The sequence below is a fragment of the Primulina tabacum genome, chromosome 18, assembly GCF_025594145.1.
Source record: "Primulina tabacum isolate GXHZ01 chromosome 18, ASM2559414v2, whole genome shotgun sequence".
NCBI lineage: Eukaryota > Viridiplantae > Streptophyta > Magnoliopsida > Lamiales > Gesneriaceae > Primulina > Primulina tabacum.
In genome coordinates this window covers 29,747,979-29,769,746 of record NC_134567.1, presented here as the reverse complement: position 1 = coordinate 29,769,746, position 21,768 = coordinate 29,747,979, and the positions used below count along the sequence as shown (strand labels likewise).

The following is a 21,768-nucleotide window of genomic DNA, read 5'->3' as shown; positions in this document are numbered from 1 at the left end:
TCCCACTCCCAGAATAATAAACACTAAAAACAGTCAAGAAACCCTTTGGGAAAAAAGGGAAAGACCATCTCAAAAATGTTCGAGCTGAGGCTATTGCAAGGGAGTTTACTGAAGAAAGTTCTCGAATCGCTCAAGGATTTGGTGACCGAATCCAAGTTTGACTGCTCGGCAAGTGGGTTCTCTCTTCAGGCCATGGATTCCAGCCAAGTGGCCCTGGTGGCGTTCCTGCTACGTTGCGAAGGATTTGAGCACTACCGGTGCGACCGTAGCTTGACAATGGGGATGAATCTGGGCAACATGGCCAAGATGCTCAAGTGTGAAGGCAATGCCGATATAGTCACGATCAAAGCTGACGATGGGATTAGGGTGCATTTTGTTGCGGTGCAAGTAGATTGATGTGAATATGTAACAAGAATAGAATTTGGTCTGAAAGGTGCTCAGATTGCAAATCTTGATTTATGGAGCTTAGTTTACTTCTCAACTTCTTGAATTTCATTTCATATTGTGCCAACATTGTGCAGTAATAACAAATAAAAATGAAAAGCAACAGATTACAAATTAAATTTCCTATCTTGTTCTTTAATTTATGGTGTTTCATCTTTCATTTTCTAAAATACCAGAGCTTACACCATGTTAATGTTATAATCTCTAATTTATCAACTTCGTATGTCAGGTTCTATTCTAATCTAATTTCTTAAAATAACATCCCTTGATAATATTTATGTGAAATATTTATTGTAAGGAAAATGATTTTTTGGTCCTCATTTTTTTGTTTTGTTCAATTAAATTTTCAATTTTTTTTAAAATTTTCGATCATTTTGATCCAATTGAAGATGTGACAACTTGACATGTCAGCATTTTTTTCGATATCACATCTATAGTTGGACCAAAATAATTGAAAATTAAAAGTTAATATATAAAAAAAAATTAATGAACTACAACAAAAAAAATAACAAGTTAATGAACTAAGATTCTTTTGAAGTGTTTCCTATCTCTAAAACAGCCCTTACGTTGATATACTAAATGACATATAATTAGTTTTAAACACACAATACCAATGCAGCACTGATAGAGATAGATTAAAAACTCACACCATCATTATAATTCAAATAAGCCTGACTCCAAACACATGAGTCGAATTTTTGTTAATACACTAATATATGTAATCCATACTACATCATGTACAACTATTATATACTCATAAACAAAATTTATCCACAAAAAGTATTATTGAGTTACTGCAAGCAAAAAACAATTACTTATATTCTAAAAAAAAAACATTTACTTATAAAATATAGAGACGAAGGGCACAAGAAATCTGATCAAGAATCTTATTATACATAATCACCTTTCATGGACTGGGTTCGTCAGAAGGAGATGAAAACTAAAAGGAAAAAAAATTAAAAAATCAATACTATGCTGTATCGGGTGGGTTTGAACAGATTCTTGAAAGAATGTAAGGCAAAGAACAAATATTTCTGCTGCAAAGAATCAAGGCCACGTTTGAGTCATTTAATAAACTTCTACTCTGTTAACCGAGTGATTGTTTGCTGGTACATGTCGCCCCTCTTCCTGAATTCCGATGGAACGATAGTTTGTTGGTTAAAATTCGTACACCAGCTGCACAGACGAAGGCTATTAGCTAGAGTCTGCTTCAACGACTATTCAGATTTTCTTTCATTTACTTCGCTTCTTGGCTTCACTATAGAAGATGACACCCATCACTGTCAGAGTGTACCCGAGCATTCCAGTAACAGAGACGGGATTCCTAAATATCAAGATGGAGATTACCACTGCTACTGCCCCTTTAGCGTTTCCAAGGACCTGAAAGAACAAACCGTAAGATACTATCTTTAGCTCATCTGGCTGAGTTTGCCTTCATCATCTTACGAGCTTTAGAGCTCATTAGGTTTTTAGTAACTCATAATCACTTGCATCTTATTTTAAAATTAACTTAAAAAATTGGATAATATCGGAGCAAGAAATTTATCGAGTAAGAAAATAACAAATCATTTAACAGAAGAATAGAAAAAATATTGAAGCAAAAAAGAATGAGGATAACTTGTGACATAAGAATAAGAATTGTAGTTATTTTAGTTATTTCAAATGAAGTTTCCATGATCTTCAAAATTAAGTTGGCATCATCTTATTTTTTTAAAAGATTTTACGAGATTAAATTTTTTGACAAATACCGGTATGTCTTATAAGTTTCTAGCCAATTTACAAGTTCCTATATCTTACAAAATATTATAAAGAATTATAAGTTGAGATCACGCTCTCAGTATATTTTCTTTTCTTTCCATGTTCCTTCAACATAATACAAGGCAGTCAGATTCATGACCTCTTGCCTGCTTCCCAAATTGACCACCCTACCTCAATATGGATGGGAGCAAAAAAGGCAGTAGCTTTTTGCATAAATTTAACTCAGTTTCTAAAAGAGCTAATAACAAATGTCAGAAAAGAACTTTAGTACTAAAAACCAACATGAGATATAAAACTTATAATTCAGACACCTTGAAGAAGGTATCCCAGGCCTCAGCTTATACCGAAATCACAACCAGTGAAACCAACACGTTTTTTCTGTGGCATGAGGAACCTTTCTCAATATATTTTTGAATTGTTTATAATCATTTTCCTTCAATTAAGTAGTGCACAATGTAATTGGCACTATGAAGGCAAGAAAATGGAAAAAAATTCAGACAATAAGCTCATGTTCATTTTATTCCAGGGAGATTTCCATTCCCAAAACAGAGACTAACACTAACTCATTTTCGTTTGCCAAAAGTTCTTCCAAAACAAAGAAACAAGCCCTAGTTCATGGCATCTGAAGCCATGAGCCACACCCTCTTAAAGAAGAGTGAATACAAGTTCCTAAGTCTGAGTAGGCTGAAAAAAGTTGGTATCACTTTCACGCAAGTTGAATACAATTTTTTGTACCCTAATGTGTTTAAAATATATATATGTATAATATCTTGCTATTTTGTTTCATTAGTTAAAGACCCTGTAACACGCATCACTGTTTCATGACGTAAAACCTACCATTAACTCTGGTTACAGTTCTGACTCACTGATGTATACGCAAGATTCAATATGAACAGGAATACCTTGGAAAAGGAAGTAAGAATTACCTGAAGAGTAAGTGCACTGGTATGCTTTGTGACCAAAAAATTGGTTAAATTTACAAAATATGCAAGTGCAGAATTGAATAGCAGCAACCAAATAATTCTTAGATCCTCCCTTGCGAGTGCCAATGTGATGCCCACTACATTTTCTTCCATAGCAAGTGTTGCAGGAAGTAGAAGTAATACAGCAATAGGAGCCATGTACAGAAGCAGATTCATAGAGTTAAGCTTTTCCCTACAGCAGAATAAAATAAAATTTTAGAGCTTATATCAAATTATTATAGAAGAAAAAACAAAATTTGAGCAACACGGCCAACAGAATAAAAGAAACACCAGGAAACAAAAAACTACCCTTCAGATGAAAGTAAAATTCCCTGAACCACTGATTTAAGTGCCCTTGCAGCTGTTGCACCAACGCACATAATAAATCCAAACAAATGGAAACTCGGTTCGCCCTAATACCAACAAAAGATGGAGAGAATAAAAGTAAAATTAATTTTTCCCAAAAATTCAAAAACAAGAAATTCAGCTGTCACACACGAGAAGTAGAAAAAATTAGTGATACATGCTTTCATATTTATTTTGCCATCAACTTATCTTAACTAAAAAAAATATTAACGAAGATGGTCAGTACCATTGAGCTACGCATTATATTATATATGAAGATTATTCCAATTTATTCAGACATCATCCTCAAGCTCATATTCATATTCATATTCTAGTATACATCACAAAAAACAGCAAGTACCACTAACTATAATAATTAGATCATCGTAAAACAGTTGTTCCAGAACCTCGGCAACTCAAACCGCTGAGGATAAATGGAAAAATGGTGCTTGATCAAGAAAAGTCAACAGCAACGCCGCAGGCCCACAATGTACCCATCAAAAGCCATATTAATCAGGGTCAGACTCAGGAATGTAGTAGGTGAAGGGCAAGATATTCTGGACTTATAAAAAAAAACTAACCAAAATGTTTGAATTTTCTCATATGCTACTCATCCAGCTAAAGCATCCCCCATATATCGATCAATATCTTGATCAAAACACAAAAGAACAAAAAAAGAACACATACCCCGCTAGCAATGACCACTCCTGTAACAACTGGAACCAGCGCCACATAAGTCAACCATGCCTCTCGTTTCAGCGTCATAAAATACGCAAACACCGCCGTGAAGAAAGGCGTGGTTGCCCCGATCGCCTGATTAAAGCTAACAGGCAAATACTTAAGCGAAACATTCCCACTAACGACCGACGCACAGAAAATCAAGCTAAGAGCCGAAATCTTCATAAACTGAACCCTAGATCTTATCGTCTGCATCGGCACCATCTTCATCCACACGATCGCGATGTAGCTGAGCAATGAGCAGGCAGTCATGTGGCACATCGTCAAGAAAATCGGGTACCTGAACCCGTAATTGCTCAACAAATACTTGTTCAATAACAAAACCCCAATGTTGGAGGAATACCATGCCGACACCAATCCAATTGTGAAAAGTCGGCCCGAGGATTTCATCGCAGACATCTTTCAAATCAAATTAATTAAATTATAAACGAGCGAAAAAAGCGACCACAAAAATAATCTTTCTACGATGTTTCTAAATGTATATATTAGGGTTGGAAAAGGATTAAGGGAAGAAGATGAAGTTGAGGGATCTGAGATGCATTTGTAAATGAAATGAGAAATTCAGTGGAAAGAATGAAACCAGTGTACGTGTGTGTGTTTATATATATATATATATAAATTAATTAATTCTTATTATTTTAAAATATTATATACTTTATTATTTAATAATAATTTTTTCCTATTCATTATTCTGTTTGTATCCTTAAATATAATGCACTTTTTTGGTATTTGCGTCACTTTTGGAAACAAATTTTCGACTAAGATAATCGATCACACTTTACTAGAGGTGATTGTTCAAATATAAATTTGGAATTTAATCAACTTCTTTCGAGTCGACAAAAAATACTATGTTATCGATATATGTAACAACTCTATACTTCAAAAACCTATTAAATACACACAAAGATTCGAATTACTTGGATTTCTTTGATTCTTCTTCCTGTAATTCCGTCTGCAAGATATTAGTTTGTATCCTTTAGATTTATCCACGAACTCCTGTGTTTGATTGATCTTTAAGGACATCATCCTCCATCCGTAACTTGTATCTATCTCAAGCTATCGTTCTTTTATATACCACCTCGTCTTTCCAAAATCGGTGCGGGGCAACCGTCTAGCGCTTAGAGGGTTTACCCAGTAAACACCGAAAATTAGTGGTTTCGGGTTGTCTAGTCATCAAAAAGTAAAAAAAAAATAAAAAATTGAACAGTGTTGAATTTATGCTAGGCAAATTTCATTTTAATACATAAGCTATTTGTTGTTTTAATTAATAACACGCACATGATTATAGTACTGGGCCGAAATACAATTAATTATGGGCTGTCTGTTTTTTAAAGAGTCTAATTGGTATTTTAATCCTTCGTAAGGCCCAACACATTTTTACTGAAAAACAAAACTAAGAATTCACAGGAGCGACAAACAAAACTAAACCAATAGCATATGTTGCAACAATATCATTTACTTAAAATTGTAAGGAAAAAAGAAAATAAATTTTTTTTGTAAAATAAATATAGCGCGACGATATAACAGATTCTTAACTTAAATTTATAAAATTATTATGACATAATTGTAAATACATGTAACATAAAATGTTTCAAGCACATTATTGAAAACGTGACAACTTGTCATGTTAACACTTGAAATGGGTAAATAGTTATTTTTTTTTTTATCGAAAATTAACATTTTATTTAATATGGTAAAACCAAAAATAAAAAAAAATATTTACTTTTTGCCAATTTTTCAATTTATCGATTCAAGCATTTCTTATTGCATTATTTATTATTAAAGATATTGGCTCCACTAATATCTAAATACTGTGAGAATGCCTAACATATTTATATTTATGAGACGAGTCTGTTCATAAGTGAAAAAAATAATATTTTTTATATTTCATGATAGTCGTGTTGAATCGGAGATATGTCTCAGAAATTGCCCAATTAGACGGTTTCACATGAATCTTTGTTTTTTGTGATACCTAAAATAGTCAATAAAAATTGTCCTAGAGGGCTTAATTTTAAGCTCGACCTCAAATTTTAACTCAAGCCCTCTCGTTTAAATCCAAAGCATTCAATTAATATGGTGTATATTTAACCAGAAGTCACATACCACTAGTGCAACAAATTAAAGCTACCGACAAACCTAAAGTTAATTTCCATAGCGTCTTCAAGTTAAAACTTGAGTAGTACTCTCGTGAACCCGTCAAAACATATGCCAGAAATATGATCAGTTCTAATGGAGAGCAATATATAAGGGATTGTATTCGAAGCCTTCGATCTAAACGAAACTTAATCGGAGATCCAACGTGGGATGATCCATTTCCCCGTACGTAAACTTCGAGTTCTCCTTCCAAATGTCCCGAAACAATCTGATCTTTTCGGAACCTGTTTCATTGAAAGAGTTCGAGGGGAGGAGTTGTAAAGTTTCTATCAATCTTTCCGGCTCCGAAACTTTACTCGTCTCTGAAAAACCTGTTAACAAGGGAAAAAATGATGGGATATATAAGTATTAGGCTTTGTATAGAAAATATTGCCAACTTGTAAATCTGTCTCTAACCATGTATTATTTTTGTATATGGATTCATGATGCAGTCTTATATAATCCTATCCACCAGCTTTTTTTTGGTATAGTTTTTTATCCAAAGAATTTGATTAAAATCAATAACTAAATGTATTCTGCATCACAATCTGTAGTTTTCAGAAAGTATACATATATACAGACTTGCATGGAATTCATAATTTTTGTATAAAAAAAAAACAAAAAAACGAGCAGTACTCTGTCTATATATTTGTGTGTGAGAAATCCTAGTTCTAGATAAATAAGATAGGAAGTAAATAAAATCAAGTTTGCATTAAATTAATGAAAGCTTACTTTTTGCAGTGGAGAGCTTAATATAATCAATATCAGTGATTTCATGGTTTCCGTCTTCAACCAAAACCCTGCGGCGTTTCTGTCTCTCCCTGGCCTTATGATTTTGGAACCAGTAAAACACATTCTTGCTCTCGATTTTGCCATAAAAACTGAGCTGCGAAGATATTCTTTGTATCTGATCCGTACTCGGGGTCCAAAGCCCTGACCTGAACAGATCCGTCAGAACTTTAACTTGTTCGCTTGTCGGATTCCACCGCCCAGACTTGGTCTCTGTCCCACATTCGCCGCCGCCGCGAGGTTGAATGCATATGATTGAGCACTCATGATCCATTTTAATGGAAATCTTGGTGAATCTTTGTACCTTTCTTGGTTATAGATACCAGGGTTTGTTTCCAACTCTGGTACAAGTGAGTTTGATCAGTAATCAGCGTACTTATATAAATACATAGCAAAAACACTAGGACAGGTCAATTATTGTTTTTCCCCCCTTAAAAAATCATTTATAGTAGATGAATAATAATATATACACCCCACGATTAAATATGTGTAAAAAATATATATTTAATAACAATGCACACACCTCTAACAGAAACTCTTGATGATATTTCAATTTTCAAGAACAAAAACATGCATTTTGTAAAAAAAAGAAAAAGAAAGAGAATATATAGACACGTGTTAAATAATATAATTTTTTTGAGTAAAAGTAAATTTGACTTGGGAATGATCATAACAAGAACTTTAGTTTATCTTTCATCAAATATGAATTTTTTTATGATGTGAAATTCATCACTATATTTTGATGTACATTGGATAAACATTCGAATTGATACACACTACAAGAAAAATGGTTTTCCGCAGCACATCATCAACAGCGTGCATTAAAAGCACGCTGCGAGTAGTACTTTTAACGGCGTGCATTTAAAGCACGCTGCGGAAAGTAATATCCGCAGCGTGTATTTATGTGTGCTGTAAATATTATATACTTTCAGCAGCGTGCTTTTTATGCGCGCCGTTAATAACATATACATTAACGGCGAGCATTAAAAGCACGCTGCGGAAAGTAATATTATATACTATTCGCAGCGTGCAATAATGTGCGCTGTTAATACCCTATGTATTCACAGCGTGCATGAAAAGCACGCTGTGGAATGTAATATTATATATTATCCGCAGCGTGCAATAATGTGCGCTGTTAATACACCATGCATTCACGGCGTGCATTAAAAGCACGCTGCGGAAAAAGGTTGCAAATGTTTAAATTAGCGACGGTTTTAAATAAACCGTCGCTAATTTAAAATTTGCGACGGTTTATAAAACTGTCCCAACATTTAAGGACGGTATACGATAAACCGTCGTCGATTTAAATCGGCGACCGTTTAAGAAAAAAACGTCGCGTTTAGCGACGGGTTTTATTAAATCAGTGACGATTATATTAGCGACGGTTCGACGGAGAACCGTCGCTAATAGTCGCAAATTGTCTATAAATATCCGATTTCCGTTCCACTTTCTTCCACACAACTTCACTAACACTTAAATTTTTTCTTTCTTATACGATTTTAATTTCGATTTAGATAATTTTTTTGTTTCAATTTTTGGTTAATTTTTAAAGTGTTAGTTAAAATCATCAGTCAATTTATCGTAGTTGTATTGTAGTTTTTTTAAAATTTATTAAATTATAAAAGTAAATTTATTTTATTTTTAAGCAAACTTTACCGACGGTTTTTAAACTGTCGCGACATGTAGCTACGGGTTTGGAACCGTCGTTAAATTTAAACACAGTCGTTAATTTATACACCGTCGCTAGTTTAGCGACGGATGTATTCGGCTTAAACCGACGCCAATTAGCGACGGTTTTGTCAAAAACCGTCGCTAATATTTAGATGTTTTTTCCCTATTAACGGCGTACATTGACGCTGCGGATAGTAGTATTAACGGCGTACATATGCACGCCGTCACGCCATTGATAATAGTATTAACAGCGTGCACATATACGCTGCGGATAATTTTGAACTTTCAACAGCTTGGAACTTCGCAGCGTGCAATGTGCGCCGCGGAAAGCGAATTTGCGCGCTGCGATTTATAGTAGATGAATAATAATATATACACTCCACGATTAAATATGTGTAAAAAATATATATTTAATAAGAATGCACACACCTCTAACAGAAACTCTTGATGATATTTCAATTTTCAAGAACAAAAACATGCATTTTGTAAAAAAAAGAAAAAAGAAAGAGAATATATAGACACGTGTTAAATAATATAATTTTTTTGAGTAAACGTAAATTTGACTGGGAATGATCATAACAAGAACTTTAGTTTATCATTCATCAAATATGAATTTTTTTATGATGTGAAATTCATCACTATATTTTGATGTACATTGGATAAACATTCGGATTAATACAGTAGCTTGCAAATTATGTTAGATCAGTAAACTGTACATAAACAAATCATGTATAACAAGCTCGTCCAAGAAAATATTGGTAGGAGAACTCCACTCCGAATTTATATAATATAACACGGAAAAAAACTTAATATATTTTAAACCAAACTTCAACCAAAAAATTTAGAACTTTAATTAACTTGTCAAGAAAATATACATATAGAAGGTCATATATACACACACTTTACAATGTTAAAAAGCAGTAAAGGACTGTAGCTATGTGACTAGTTGTGCAATGAATTTAGGGAATGCGAGATAAATGGTGAATTTTGAAGGTTAAAATTTGATGGGATAGTTCAAATATATACGGTATGTATATGTACATGCTTGGTTTTTTGTGTTGAATGGGAGATAGAGATGCACAAAAGCTGCCACTGTTCAAAGTTTTGAGCCCAGAGCTGATCGAGGTAAGTCCTCGTTATTAATATTCGTGAACAAATTATATATATATATATATATATATATATATATCTCTCTCTCTCTCTCTCTCTTCCAAATACATGAACATTACTGGGAAACAAGAAACTTATATACAATCGATGATATAAAGTCATAAGTACAGATTAATTAACTATATATTGATCCTAGTTGGAGTTTAGTAGCAGTGTTAGTAAAAAAAAAAAAAAATTGGATTAATTAAATTAAAACCCCTCCGGTAATTGGGACACAAACTACGCGACATAAAGAAATTGGCTTTAATTTCTAATGTCCGGTGCTTCTTGTCTTAATTATCTTAGCTTAATATACTCATTACATTGAGTATACTCATTACATTGAGTTCTTTCATTGATTAAATATTTATTATTCATAAAGTTGGATTAATTGAATGATTATATATTTACTATTCATAAAGTTGGATTTATTTTCAATTAATGCAAGAAATTTGACCACCTCGACCTTTTTTTAAAGAAATCCATCCAAGAAAACGCATGCATGATCGAGATTTTTAAAAGAGTTATATATATTTATTTTCAAGAATTGAGTTAGGCCATCACATTTGTTTTTTAATTAGGGCTTTCTAGCTCATCTTCGACACATTTTTTCTGTTTAAAAAACAAACATAAAAAAGACCATGAACAAGAAGAAGAAGACGATGAGGCAAATTAATTAAATTTATCTTTATAATTCCAGAATTAGTATTTATGTTTTGATAATTATTCTGCACAAATTCCGAATATTATATTTATTATAAGGCACATGATTCTATAATAACTAAGTAACTCCACCAGCCAATTTGTTGTGTTGCTCTCCACATGTCCCGAGAATGTTTGGAACTCTATAAATAATTCCTCATTATACTAATCGACTCACTGGTCCCTTTGTGCTTGGCTATGCATTTTTCAAATAAATAAATAGTTCCAATTTATTATCAATTATATATACACAATAAAACACGCGAATATAATACAAAAATATATATATTATGAAAATATAATTTTTTATTAATATGATTTCCTTCCGACTACTGCAATATTGTGAAATAATTGGGAAAGCGAGTTAGAGATCATTAAATATTAGCTTCGTCCTTCGTGTATTTCTAGTTTTATTGAAAACAATAAAAGTATTTTCGTGTGAATAGAGTCATTTCTCTCGATGTAGTATAAAATAACTCGTCGTTTCTATTGAGACGAAGGGATAATGAACACAATGGATATTTTAATTGAGTGAATTTTTAATAGCAGTGCCATACAGGGACGGAGCCACCCCAAAGGCTGGGGCGGGCTCCAGCCCAGGCTTGATTTTTGGGCTTATTTAAAAATATGGATGGAGTTTTTTTTTTTTTTTTTTTAATTTTAGCTCATTTTAGCCCACATTTTAGCCTACAAATTTAAAAAATAAAATAACATTGAGTATATCACAAATTTTAGCCCACAAATTTTTAGCCCAGGATCGAAACTTTTTCTAACTACGTCCCTGGTACCATAAGTGTGATGAATGATTTGTTAATACAAAATTAGTGATTGTAATGTGATAGGAAGAACCGAAAGCTATTATCGAGTGAATAGAGTCATATAATACAAAGGTAATAAAATCTATTAATTATTTTTAATACAGATTCTATCTATTTTTTCTCACCATTTACTCGCATGAAAGAGGGGAATAGAGGAGGGATGGGGCGTGAAGTCTAGGCAGCCCTAATTTCCGTTGGTTTCTTTCTTGTCTCCACTAATGTTTGTCACCACTCTTTATATTCATGATTAAAAAAAGGGAATTATTTAACTAAATGACACCATGAATTTGAAATCTTATCTTCTCAACTTTTGCCATTTGTTTTGTCTTTGTATTCTTTTTATATTCGAATGTCATTTTGTCAAAAAATACAAAAAAAAAAGTTGGTCACAAATAAAAAAATGTTTGTCCAATGTTATTTTTCAAATCATCCGACGAAAAACCCTATTTTTCGACTTTTCCGATGACAGATTTTATTTTAATCAATCATTGAAATGGATATGTAATCTACGTACCGTGAGATAAACTATTGCTCTTTTAGAATTTTATACAAGTATGGACTTATACGATAAATAATTAGTCGATTGTTTTAACACCACTTGATTTATTGTGTCACGAGTCGTACTATATCAACACCCCCGTATCCCTGATTGCGTATATTATTAACTCGTGTTAGTCTTTAGATTTGGCATTCTAATGGATGGATCTTTTAAGCTTCACAATACCAAGACTAACGAGTACCAAATAATTCAACCGCAAAATCATCAATCTCTCATCAGAAAAAGCCATTAAAATAGCACAACTATAAAGTTCCTATCACTATTCCATACAAAACATGTTGGTCACTAAATGCTCATAATCAAATACATAAAAACCCTGGTTTTCTCCTTCAGAACGATGAGGCTGAACAAACAAATGTCACGCAATTGCAAGTGATAGTGCTATAAGATCTAGAAAAGCATTTGAGTTTCTTGGAAGAAGAATTGTGTCTGTTACAGGATCTGAGCAGCAGTGTTCAGTTTTTCGGCTAAACTGAGTTGTGTTCTTGTGATGCTAGACAAATAAACTAAGAGCAGTTGATCCTGCAAGCAGATAACTTGAGTGAGACAGAAAGTTCCTAATGAAAGAAAAGTGGATCTAGAAACATGGGTTACTGAAAAGGAGGAGCCGTAATCTAAATTAGAAATTTAGAACCATGAGTTTTGCTTTCTAAAAGATACATGTTGGGGTAATATAATTACCAACAGGAATTGTGAAAGCTTGGCATAAAAATAAAATAATTGTCCTCTTACATGAATCAGGTGTGACACACTATTATTTTTCTATATCAACCCCTTATAAGTTTAATCAACGCTGCTTTAGATCCTCCACCACGACCTTCACCCCCAAAAATTCAGTTTCACTACAACACCAACTGTATTTTACACCCTTTCCAAGTGCTGATTGTATAGGAGAATCCATGCACAATAAGAATGTTTATTTTGCAAAATTTAAACCAATCTCATAGTTGATCTGCATAACCGTGATAATTTTTGCTTCCTGATTATTACCTAGTACTGGTACTGTGTTTAAAGAAAGGATCCATTATTTTCATTCTACTCTTGTAAACTTCAAAATTTCCCATAGATATCTTAAGAAAGATTGGCATCATATGATACTAAAATATGACATAAACTATGGAAGCTAGTGTTTGCTTAAGAAAAATCTCAGGAAAAATTGGCAAAAAGAATCATACCTGCAGGTCATTATTCAGTAGCTTATCAAAAACATGGGGAGGGAGTTTAGGAAGAGATGCCACGGTGTCTGATATGAATCTTCCAATTTCATTATCAGGGGCAACGCGGCCTTCCTGAATGAGACAAAAAAAACATTCAGGATAAGGAAAAATGGGCTCAACGTTAGAACATAAGAAGAAATATGACAGTATCATCTCACCACCACATCATCCACATATTTGTAGATTTCATCTATTAGAGTAAGCAAGCGTTCTATTGATACTTCTATTCCTTCAACATCATTGGGAAGCTTGTCTACATTTGTGGGTTTAAGCACATCAACTACAATTAGCAAGAACAATTTATATCAGTTTCTCATAAACCGCATGATATATGTAAAGCTAAATTAATGAAGATCTTCTCTCACAATAAACATCCCAAGAAGGAATATTTCAAAGAAACAAAAAAATAATAACAGCGTCTGATGACAAGGTCAACTTGTAGAATAATTTCATGTCAAATAATTATGATCATGTGTTTATGGGTGAGAGAGGAGAACCAGATTTCACAAATTATTCTAAAAATTGAAAATAGAACAGTTTACTTCCTCTAGCTGGCACTTACCCATGAAGCATTTTGTATATGAAGAGCAGCTACATAATCATAGAAACCAAAATCTTAAAAGAAAGCCACTGCTTAATCAAATAAGCATCAACGCTACACACAATGGCATAAGCCAGCGATGAATAGATCCACGAGTACAAAATCAAGCTTTCTATCACAAGTGGAATTACAAAAAACAAAAACCACACATTTCACTGCCATAGTCCAGAATCAATTCAATCTATTCGCTGAAGTGTCTCCAAAATCAGCTAGATTAGAATGAATAAGTAAATAAAAACTTGAAGGTGGTATCATAATGTTATGCATATATTGTGCATAAAAAACCACAAACTCAGAAAATGCTAGTTCACAGTCATTTATGGACTATGAGATCAGAGAGACACATACATCCAATCTGCTCTGCCTCAATCATACAGAGGTCCAGTGGAATTTCTTGAAACTGTGCAGCAAGTTGTTGATCCCCAAGAGATAAATTCGTAGACACGAAAGCCTTAATTGTAGCCTTTCCATTTCTAAATGCAGTATCAACAGTCAAATGAACAGGATTGGTAACTTCTCTAGAGTAGAACTCATGGAACAAAGCACTGCTGCCAGAGACTCCAAAACCAGTTGAAAACCTGTCCGCATAAAATAGCAGACCATCCACAACCCAAACTTAGAAAATAAAATGAAATTCCATCACAGTAGACAAGGCATGAAATCTTATCAATCCTTTAGTCTTTAGGGAAGAAAACTTCATATAAAAAATATAAAAGGAGGACCTCGATGAAAAGGTGACTCATCAACAAGACAGAAATCATATATGCATTCCATTGCAACCATAATTTGGTATCAGTATCCATTCCAAATGCTGTCATTAACTCAGTAAGTTATCATCAAGGAAAAAGGCCAGATAATAAATACCAACACAGGAAACACTAGCCACGGCAATAAGAATCCTAACCCTAAATATATAAAGACCTAACGCCTATTCAATGGCAGTCATAAACTTCACATATTAATATATATTAAACTCTGGGAAAAGGAAAAGGCAAAGGCAAAGGATGGTGATATCACAGTCTGCTTAGAGAAAAAACCGTGAACAAAGTACACATAAATAATAGTTTGAAGATGGCCCCACGTGTCTTATAAACAGCGAGATAAATTCCAACAGCAACAGTTGCACCATATGACTAAAAAATCGTCAAAGCAGTAGACTTCAAATATGATCAAATATAGACAGACAGCCAAAACAAACAGATAACGCAAGCAATACGGAGATGAAAAAAGTACCATCCAACAATGACTTCCTTTGGATTCACTTTCTGATGGGATGCCAACATGTTGTTATGATAATCAATATCCAGAGCAACCTACAACGAAATCAACCAATAAGATAAACAGTACTTGAAAAGAAACTAGGAGCATCCATCACACCACTCCACCAAAATTTTACATCATAGAAACCACCTCACACCACCCCACCCCCACCCAAGAAAAAGCCTAAAAAATGATTACACAAAATATAGAGAGACTAGTTCTCAAAATATATAAAGCCTTGAAAATCGTATTAGGAAAATCTAAAAAATAATAATTTAATTGTCATAAAAATTTATGAGATTTTAATTCGCCCCAGGCATCAGGTCATGCTCCCCCTGTATAGAAGGAAAATTAAAACATCTTTCCCATCGCCTAAGCTTCATATTCATTAATTAAAAGTTTTCCCACAACAATACAAATATATACAAAAAAAAAAGTAGCAAGAAAGTGAAGAAAGCGACTAACCTGATCCGAGGACTCATTGTGAGGAACCGCATAGGAGTTACGAATATCAACGGTGCCATCTGGTAGAACGCAACCGAGAAGCGTGCCGATGACTCTCTCAGCTTGGTCGGGTCGCCTGACGTAGTAATCGCTGATGTTGAATATAATCAATGGATGTACTCTCGCCGTTAGGATTGTAGTTGGTGGTCCGAACTGTAACACAGTTAGTTCGCTGGACGCCATTGTGGTGTATATCAATTCCTGCTGTAGACGCGGTGATCAGGTATGACGGAGATGGATACGGGGGGATTGAGGATCCTAGGGTTCCTTAGAGGAAATGGCTCTATCAAAATTGGTCGGGCCTAATTGACCGGACCAATTTGTACGATATGAAGAACCGAGTTTCTAATAATAAAGCCCAATTCATAGCCGGGTCTGAGAGTGTTCGGATCATCAAGATCCAGCCCAGTTAAAATTTATGAGAATACATACTCATGGCCCATGACATGGATTTAAAATCAATAAGTTAAAGAACGGATTTGAAATTAAAACATAAAATATATTTAGTTAATATAAACAGATTTTTTTCATTCAAATTTTCAATCAAATGTATTTAAAGTGTCACTCACGGTTTAATAATTCTAATAATTACATTGATTTATAATTTATTTCGTCGTTTTATCATATAATTGATAATTATTGTTAAAAAAAATTTCGAATAAGCAACTAACGTTCTTAATAGTTACACTTTTTCGAAAAAAAAAACAATTATAAAGGAGACATAACAAATATATATGAGAGAGAGGGTAAAAACTTGTGTGAGACGGTCTCACGGGTCCTATTTTATGAGACATATATCTTATTTGGGTCATCCATGAAAAAGTATTACTTTTATTGTAAATATCGGTAGGGTTTACACGTCTTACAGATAAAGATTCGTGAGACCGTCTCACAAGAGACCTACTCCTAAAAAAGAATTAATATCTAGTGCACCTTCACTATAATTAGTTAAACAAACAATAAAACAATTGCAAAATCGAGTTTCCAACAAATAATAAAATGTTTTAAAATAAAAATAAATAAATAAATTCATTTTTTTTATCCTAAATATTCTTATTTTTATTTATCTATTCTAATTGCAAAATTTATCTAATTCACAACTGCCAATGCAAAACAAAATGTACATCCACAACAGCACCGTTTACCATCAGACGATATTCTCCGGTGCCCAGGTTATTTGTCAGATCGACAATGTTCATATTTGTGATAAAAAAAAATTAATTAGTTTTTACTGTGATTGTGGGGACCCGGACGCTAATTCATTTTTTAATCGTTCTTGGGAATAATTGGGTCAATTTCATAAACTGGGTCTAATTTTTTTTTTTTAAATACAAGTGCGGAACATAATAAAACCAATCTGATATAAATATCAACATAAAAGTACAAGTTTTGTACAATCACATTAAAATCAAACTAAGGTTCAACTACTATATGTCAAGTACTGAAGCCTATTCTACTTCTGGGTCCGAATCTCCACGCTAACTGTAATCTCTCATCCTCTTCGTGACCCTGATCATGTCCCACCTGTTGTCATGCACACATACAAACACAACAACAGCCGGATAACTCCGGTGAGAAATACATTTCTAGTATAAACAACGTGTACATGCAATCATATAACAAATATAAAGGCATGAAATCGATATCAATAACATGTATCAAAAATCTGAAAGACATGACTCGATATAAAGCTGTAAATAAACTCTGGACTCGTCATCTCAGACTCGACTCATCTCTAATCTAGGGATCCCGGATTGAATAAGAACGTAACAAATCTCCCACCTACTCTCCCGATCGGGGTGGCGGTACGTTCCTATTCCGGAACTTTGGTCCTTTCAATCGAATCTCCGCAATAGAAGGCGGTCTACTTCTACGCAACATCGATATAATCAAACGTTCGGTGTCTTGGCAACTCAGCCGAAGACTTGGCATCTCCGCCAAATACTAGGCACTTCCGCTAATGACTAGGCACCTCTGCCTATGACTCTCTCTTGATATCTATCTTCTTTTCTTTGATTTTCTATAAATCAATAGAATAAGCATAAACATTTAAAGAATACAAAAGTATTAAACAAGACAGACAAATATGTGATTTAGGGAAACTCAAGTCAAATCCAACTCGAGTCTTATCTCCCGGACCAACATTGATTTATACATTTCTCTTCTCGGTCTGACGAAGTCGAAGTCTCGAATTCAAATCTGTCCATACTCAATCTGGTAATGACAATGTCGATGAGTACAATATCAATATACTACTCAAATCAATACTGGATATAATCAGAACTCAATCTAATTCTGTTTCAACGGCATAACTGCACAACCTCAATATACCCAGCAATACAAATATCAATAAATGCCAATCTCAACTCATAATCGATCGACAAACATGATCTAATATCGAATCTGTACAAGCTCAATCAAATCAAATCTGATAAATCATAACAATTTCATACGGTATCTGTTCTTCAATCCGATTTCGATTATACGATGTCTAATACATCAAGAACACCATATATGAATCATATCTGATTTCTTCAATATCATATTTTCGAATCATATCAAAACATAGAAAACTTACGTCCAGTTGAAGCTCTCGTCAATAATAACATGGTACTGAAGTCGGATTGAAAATCGGACGGACGAATCTTGTAGAATCTAATTTCTAGTGCTTGAGAATTCTCCAGAGCTTCCCTCGTTTTTCCTCTTTTCCTTTCTAAATTCTGAAGGAATAACGTTGCTTATTATACCTATCATGCATGGGAATGAACAAGTGGCTTGTTCTTTGTGTAGCACGTCTCGCGCATATGCGCGACCCTCCTCGGCGCGTGTCTTCACGGCAGCTCGCGCATATGCGCGCACCATCGCCGCGCATATGCGCGAGGTCCTCTGCCATACCCGCGCATATACGCGCATCCTGGTCGCGCATATGCGCGAGGTTCTCTGCCTACTCCGCGCATATGCATCCGGCTTGGTCACGCATATGCGCGAGGCTCATTCCTCGCACATAACTTCAATTCTTCTTTTGTCTTTCCCGGTCCGATCCATTCCGTCTATAATCACCTCAATTATCAACAAATCATTTTCAATTACAATAATCAAAACCTCGGGCATTACGGCGATCAACTTGACTCATTTCCGTTAACTGTTATATATTAGATATAGCTCTTTTTTGTAAGGTAAAACTTGAATATTTAGAAAAATTTAAACAAAAACTCTTGTGATATGGTCTCGTAAGAAAATTTAGTGATAGATATCTTTTATTTAAATTAACTATATACAAAAAATATTATTTTTTATTACAAATATAAACATTGTTGATCTGACAAATAAATATTCGTCAAATCGTTTCATAAGATAACTATTCATTTTACTACCCGACACAAATCTAACTTCAAATCTGGATCAAAATCCAACAAAATTAAAACCCTTTTGAACATAAATAAGATGTATTGAAGCTCCATCATTGTTTAATTCATGGGTCATTTTAAGGACTATATACAGTACATGACGAATATGGCAAGCTCCAACGAAGGAATCCAGGAGTCCAAGAAAGGCAGAGAATGCACAATTGAAAGACAAATTTTGGGATGTTACGAATTCATTCAAATATCATCGGCATCGATTCCTCCGGGGAATGCTTCATGGCTTACACAATAATGACTTCCACCCAGCCCTGAAATCTTGAAACTGTTCAATGAAAAAATTAGCATGTCAAAATCATGCAATCATTTCATACTAGACAATAACTGCATTTTTACTCCCTTATCGAGAAGGAAGGATGTAAAGTGGCTCTTTCAAAAAAAAAAAAAAAACATCAAGGATTAATGTGTTGTGCTTTATACGAATTTAAAATGAAAACAGATCCAGAATGTGACAAAGAACAGACCACTCAAGAACGGATTTGCCTTCCTTGTACTTTTGATTCTTCTCATAAACCATTTCCTGAGAACAATCACACATGATATTCATTCGACGACCATTCATTAACATGTGATCCACGGGCTAAATTGTAGTGAGCAAATAAATCTTACGTATTTCCATCCAACCATTGACCCACAGCGAACACAGAAGATATCAGCAACGACATGCACTCCGGTCATCATCATCCGCTCTACTTTCTCCCCAACTGTTACATTCACTCTGCACGACAAAACAGTCCAAATGTTTGTCCACATAATGACGTTAAAATGTAAAATTTGTTGCATTCCTTTGCCTTTGGAGCATTTCTTCGCTAGAAAGCCGGTGCTAATCATTTTGTAAGTTTGCATCCTGTGCCACTAGTTTAAAGTTGATTTTAACACCTTCACGGCATATCAACTCGCTTTTACTGCTTGATATGAATGCCGTGTCCACAATCATTTATGAAGGGGTATCTACCAATTTGTACATTTGTTGCTCGAAAAATGACATAAAGATAATACATGTTCCGTGTCTAATTAGCATCAGCAGCCAAAATCAAGAAACACTTACGCCTTACTGAAGAGATAAGCCTTCCCATGCTTGCATTGGAAAGACTGAAGCAAAGAATCAACAAAGGAAGAACAGAGTTAAAAGACCAAGGAACGTGTTATGCAATGCTAAAAAACTCGTTTCACAATTAGATCAAACAACCAAAGATCGGCCTTTATAGAACTGACATCAAAATTGATAGACAAAAAATGGAAATCTGTATCGGTAAAAGGCCAAATCACAGTGCAAGAATCAAGATTTCGAGAAAATGTTGAGTTGGATCAGTTCCAACAGGTTTTGCAAGGCTATGAGATGTACAATAAGCTGGCATCATTCATCCATCGAAATAAACCACTTCGCAGTTAACTTAAATCTCCAACTACCTCAATATGATCAACAACACAGAGTCAACCACCCACCATAAAACGTGTTACGGTGTTTGGTATCGGTTTAAAAAGGAATGCTTAAAGTAAATATTACATATCTTTTTCACTTTCCGCATTATTTCGCGGTGTCTCGTTTTAACCAAGAAAAAAGAAAGTCAGATCATGTCAAATCCAATCCCAACTATAGATTCCATAAATACGCTAAAATCCAAAATTAAAGTGTCAAATTCAAGATTGTACGTCAACTCAAAACAAAACAAAACAAAAACAATTATCTTTAGAGACAAATTACGAGAATATCATAGCAAAAACGAGGCAAAAAGTTCGATCTTGAAAGGAAAAAAATGATAGACCTCTCACCTTTGAGACGATGTCTTCACTCAAAGCCAGGTGAGTCCCACAGTGCTTGCAACTGTAGATCTTGCCTTCAAGAGTCACCGCAAATATCCTACCCATCTCTCTTTTTTCCACCCCCCACAATTCAAAATGGGCGAATTTCGGAAAAGAAATTGATCGATGAAATGAAAAATACACCAAAAAACAACTCGCAAAATGGGTTCAGTTAAAAAATTCGATAATTGATTTAATAAATGGATAAAAGGGAGTGGTAGACCAGAACGGCGAGGCCAGAATAACATATGAATAAAGATAAAGCAACACTTTTTTGAAGGCACTAGAAAACTTCGAAGTAGTGAGATTTTGCCCTGGGAGATAGGACAACCGAAACTGCAAAAAATCCGGGTGGCAGAAATCTTAATTTATCAGAATCCGAGAAAATTTGTACTATACTATATGGAAACAGCGCCACCGGCAGTATATGCTCCCTCATTGTACATCTATTACTTTTATAGTAATAATCTTAATGACAACAGATACCATATCTAGTTAAAATTTAATGGTGATATATATTCCTTGATGTATTTTTTAGAAGAAAAGAAAGTCCACTAAAAATTTAGGAAAAAAATATCCGATATGGAGAGTGGGGGTCAAATAAAAGTATAAAACAAGGTGGGAAGCCTGTCAATTATAAGTACTCTAAAGTGTGACTTTTTAGCAATTTTTAATTTAAATTTTTGCAAGAATATCAATTCAATTAGTCCTCTCATTTCATATATATTTGGAACAAACAAAAAAAGAAATGAAGTCTATATAATTGGGTTGAACCGGAGAAAGTACCTGAGACAAGCTTTGTTTTCATTATTTTATCAAAAATCAAGAACATTAAACATTGATTCGTACGTGTAAGCTCGTATTCAGTGTTGTTGATGGTGTAGTTATTAAAG

General features: G+C 34.1%; 4 protein-coding genes across 6 annotated transcripts; all 4 read right to left on the bottom strand.

Annotated features, from left to right (window-relative positions):
- Window positions 1-1,440: 1,440 nt before the first annotated feature.
- LOC142533589 (putative sugar phosphate/phosphate translocator At3g11320) lies at window positions 1,441-4,814 on the bottom strand. Its single transcript, XM_075640416.1, has 4 exons — window positions 4,197-4,814; window positions 3,474-3,577; window positions 3,129-3,357; window positions 1,441-1,824 (listed from the first exon to the last, which is right to left on the bottom strand). The coding sequence occupies exons 1-4, from the start codon at window positions 4,644-4,646 to the stop codon at window positions 1,678-1,680; spliced, it is 930 nt and encodes a 309-aa protein (XP_075496531.1). The 5' UTR covers window positions 4,647-4,814; the 3' UTR covers window positions 1,441-1,677.
- A 1,581-nt stretch (window positions 4,815-6,395) lies between these two features.
- LOC142533792 (WUSCHEL-related homeobox 5-like) lies at window positions 6,396-7,498 on the bottom strand. Its single transcript, XM_075640685.1, has 2 exons — window positions 7,113-7,498; window positions 6,396-6,712 (listed from the first exon to the last, which is right to left on the bottom strand). The coding sequence occupies exons 1-2, from the start codon at window positions 7,441-7,443 to the stop codon at window positions 6,519-6,521; spliced, it is 525 nt and encodes a 174-aa protein (XP_075496800.1). The 5' UTR covers window positions 7,444-7,498; the 3' UTR covers window positions 6,396-6,518.
- Window positions 7,499-12,239: 4,741 nt separating this feature from the next.
- On the bottom strand, window positions 12,240-15,961 carry LOC142533362 (eukaryotic translation initiation factor 3 subunit F-like). Its single transcript, XM_075640107.1, has 6 exons — window positions 15,612-15,961; window positions 15,120-15,199; window positions 14,235-14,464; window positions 13,444-13,565; window positions 13,244-13,357; window positions 12,240-12,590 (listed from the first exon to the last, which is right to left on the bottom strand). Exons 1-6 carry the CDS (start codon window positions 15,831-15,833, stop codon window positions 12,501-12,503), a joined length of 858 nt encoding a protein of 285 aa, XP_075496222.1. The 5' UTR covers window positions 15,834-15,961; the 3' UTR covers window positions 12,240-12,500.
- Window positions 15,962-19,055: 3,094 nt separating this feature from the next.
- On the bottom strand, window positions 19,056-21,504 carry LOC142533816 (protein yippee-like). 3 transcript variants are annotated; one of them, XM_075640712.1, is made up of 5 exons: window positions 20,846-21,504; window positions 20,121-20,164; window positions 19,682-19,919; window positions 19,537-19,592; window positions 19,056-19,337 (listed from the first exon to the last, which is right to left on the bottom strand). In XM_075640712.1, exons 1-5 carry the CDS (start codon window positions 20,939-20,941, stop codon window positions 19,253-19,255), a joined length of 519 nt encoding a protein of 172 aa, XP_075496827.1. In that variant the 5' UTR covers window positions 20,942-21,504; the 3' UTR covers window positions 19,056-19,252. The 3 variants fall into 3 exon arrangements, with proteins under 3 accessions (XP_075496827.1, XP_075496828.1, XP_075496829.1); XM_075640713.1 differs by having other exon boundaries at window positions 19,682-19,790; window positions 20,846-21,475; XM_075640714.1 differs by lacking the exon at window positions 20,846-21,504 and having other exon boundaries at window positions 19,682-19,927.
- Between the last annotated feature and the right edge of the window lie 264 nt (window positions 21,505-21,768).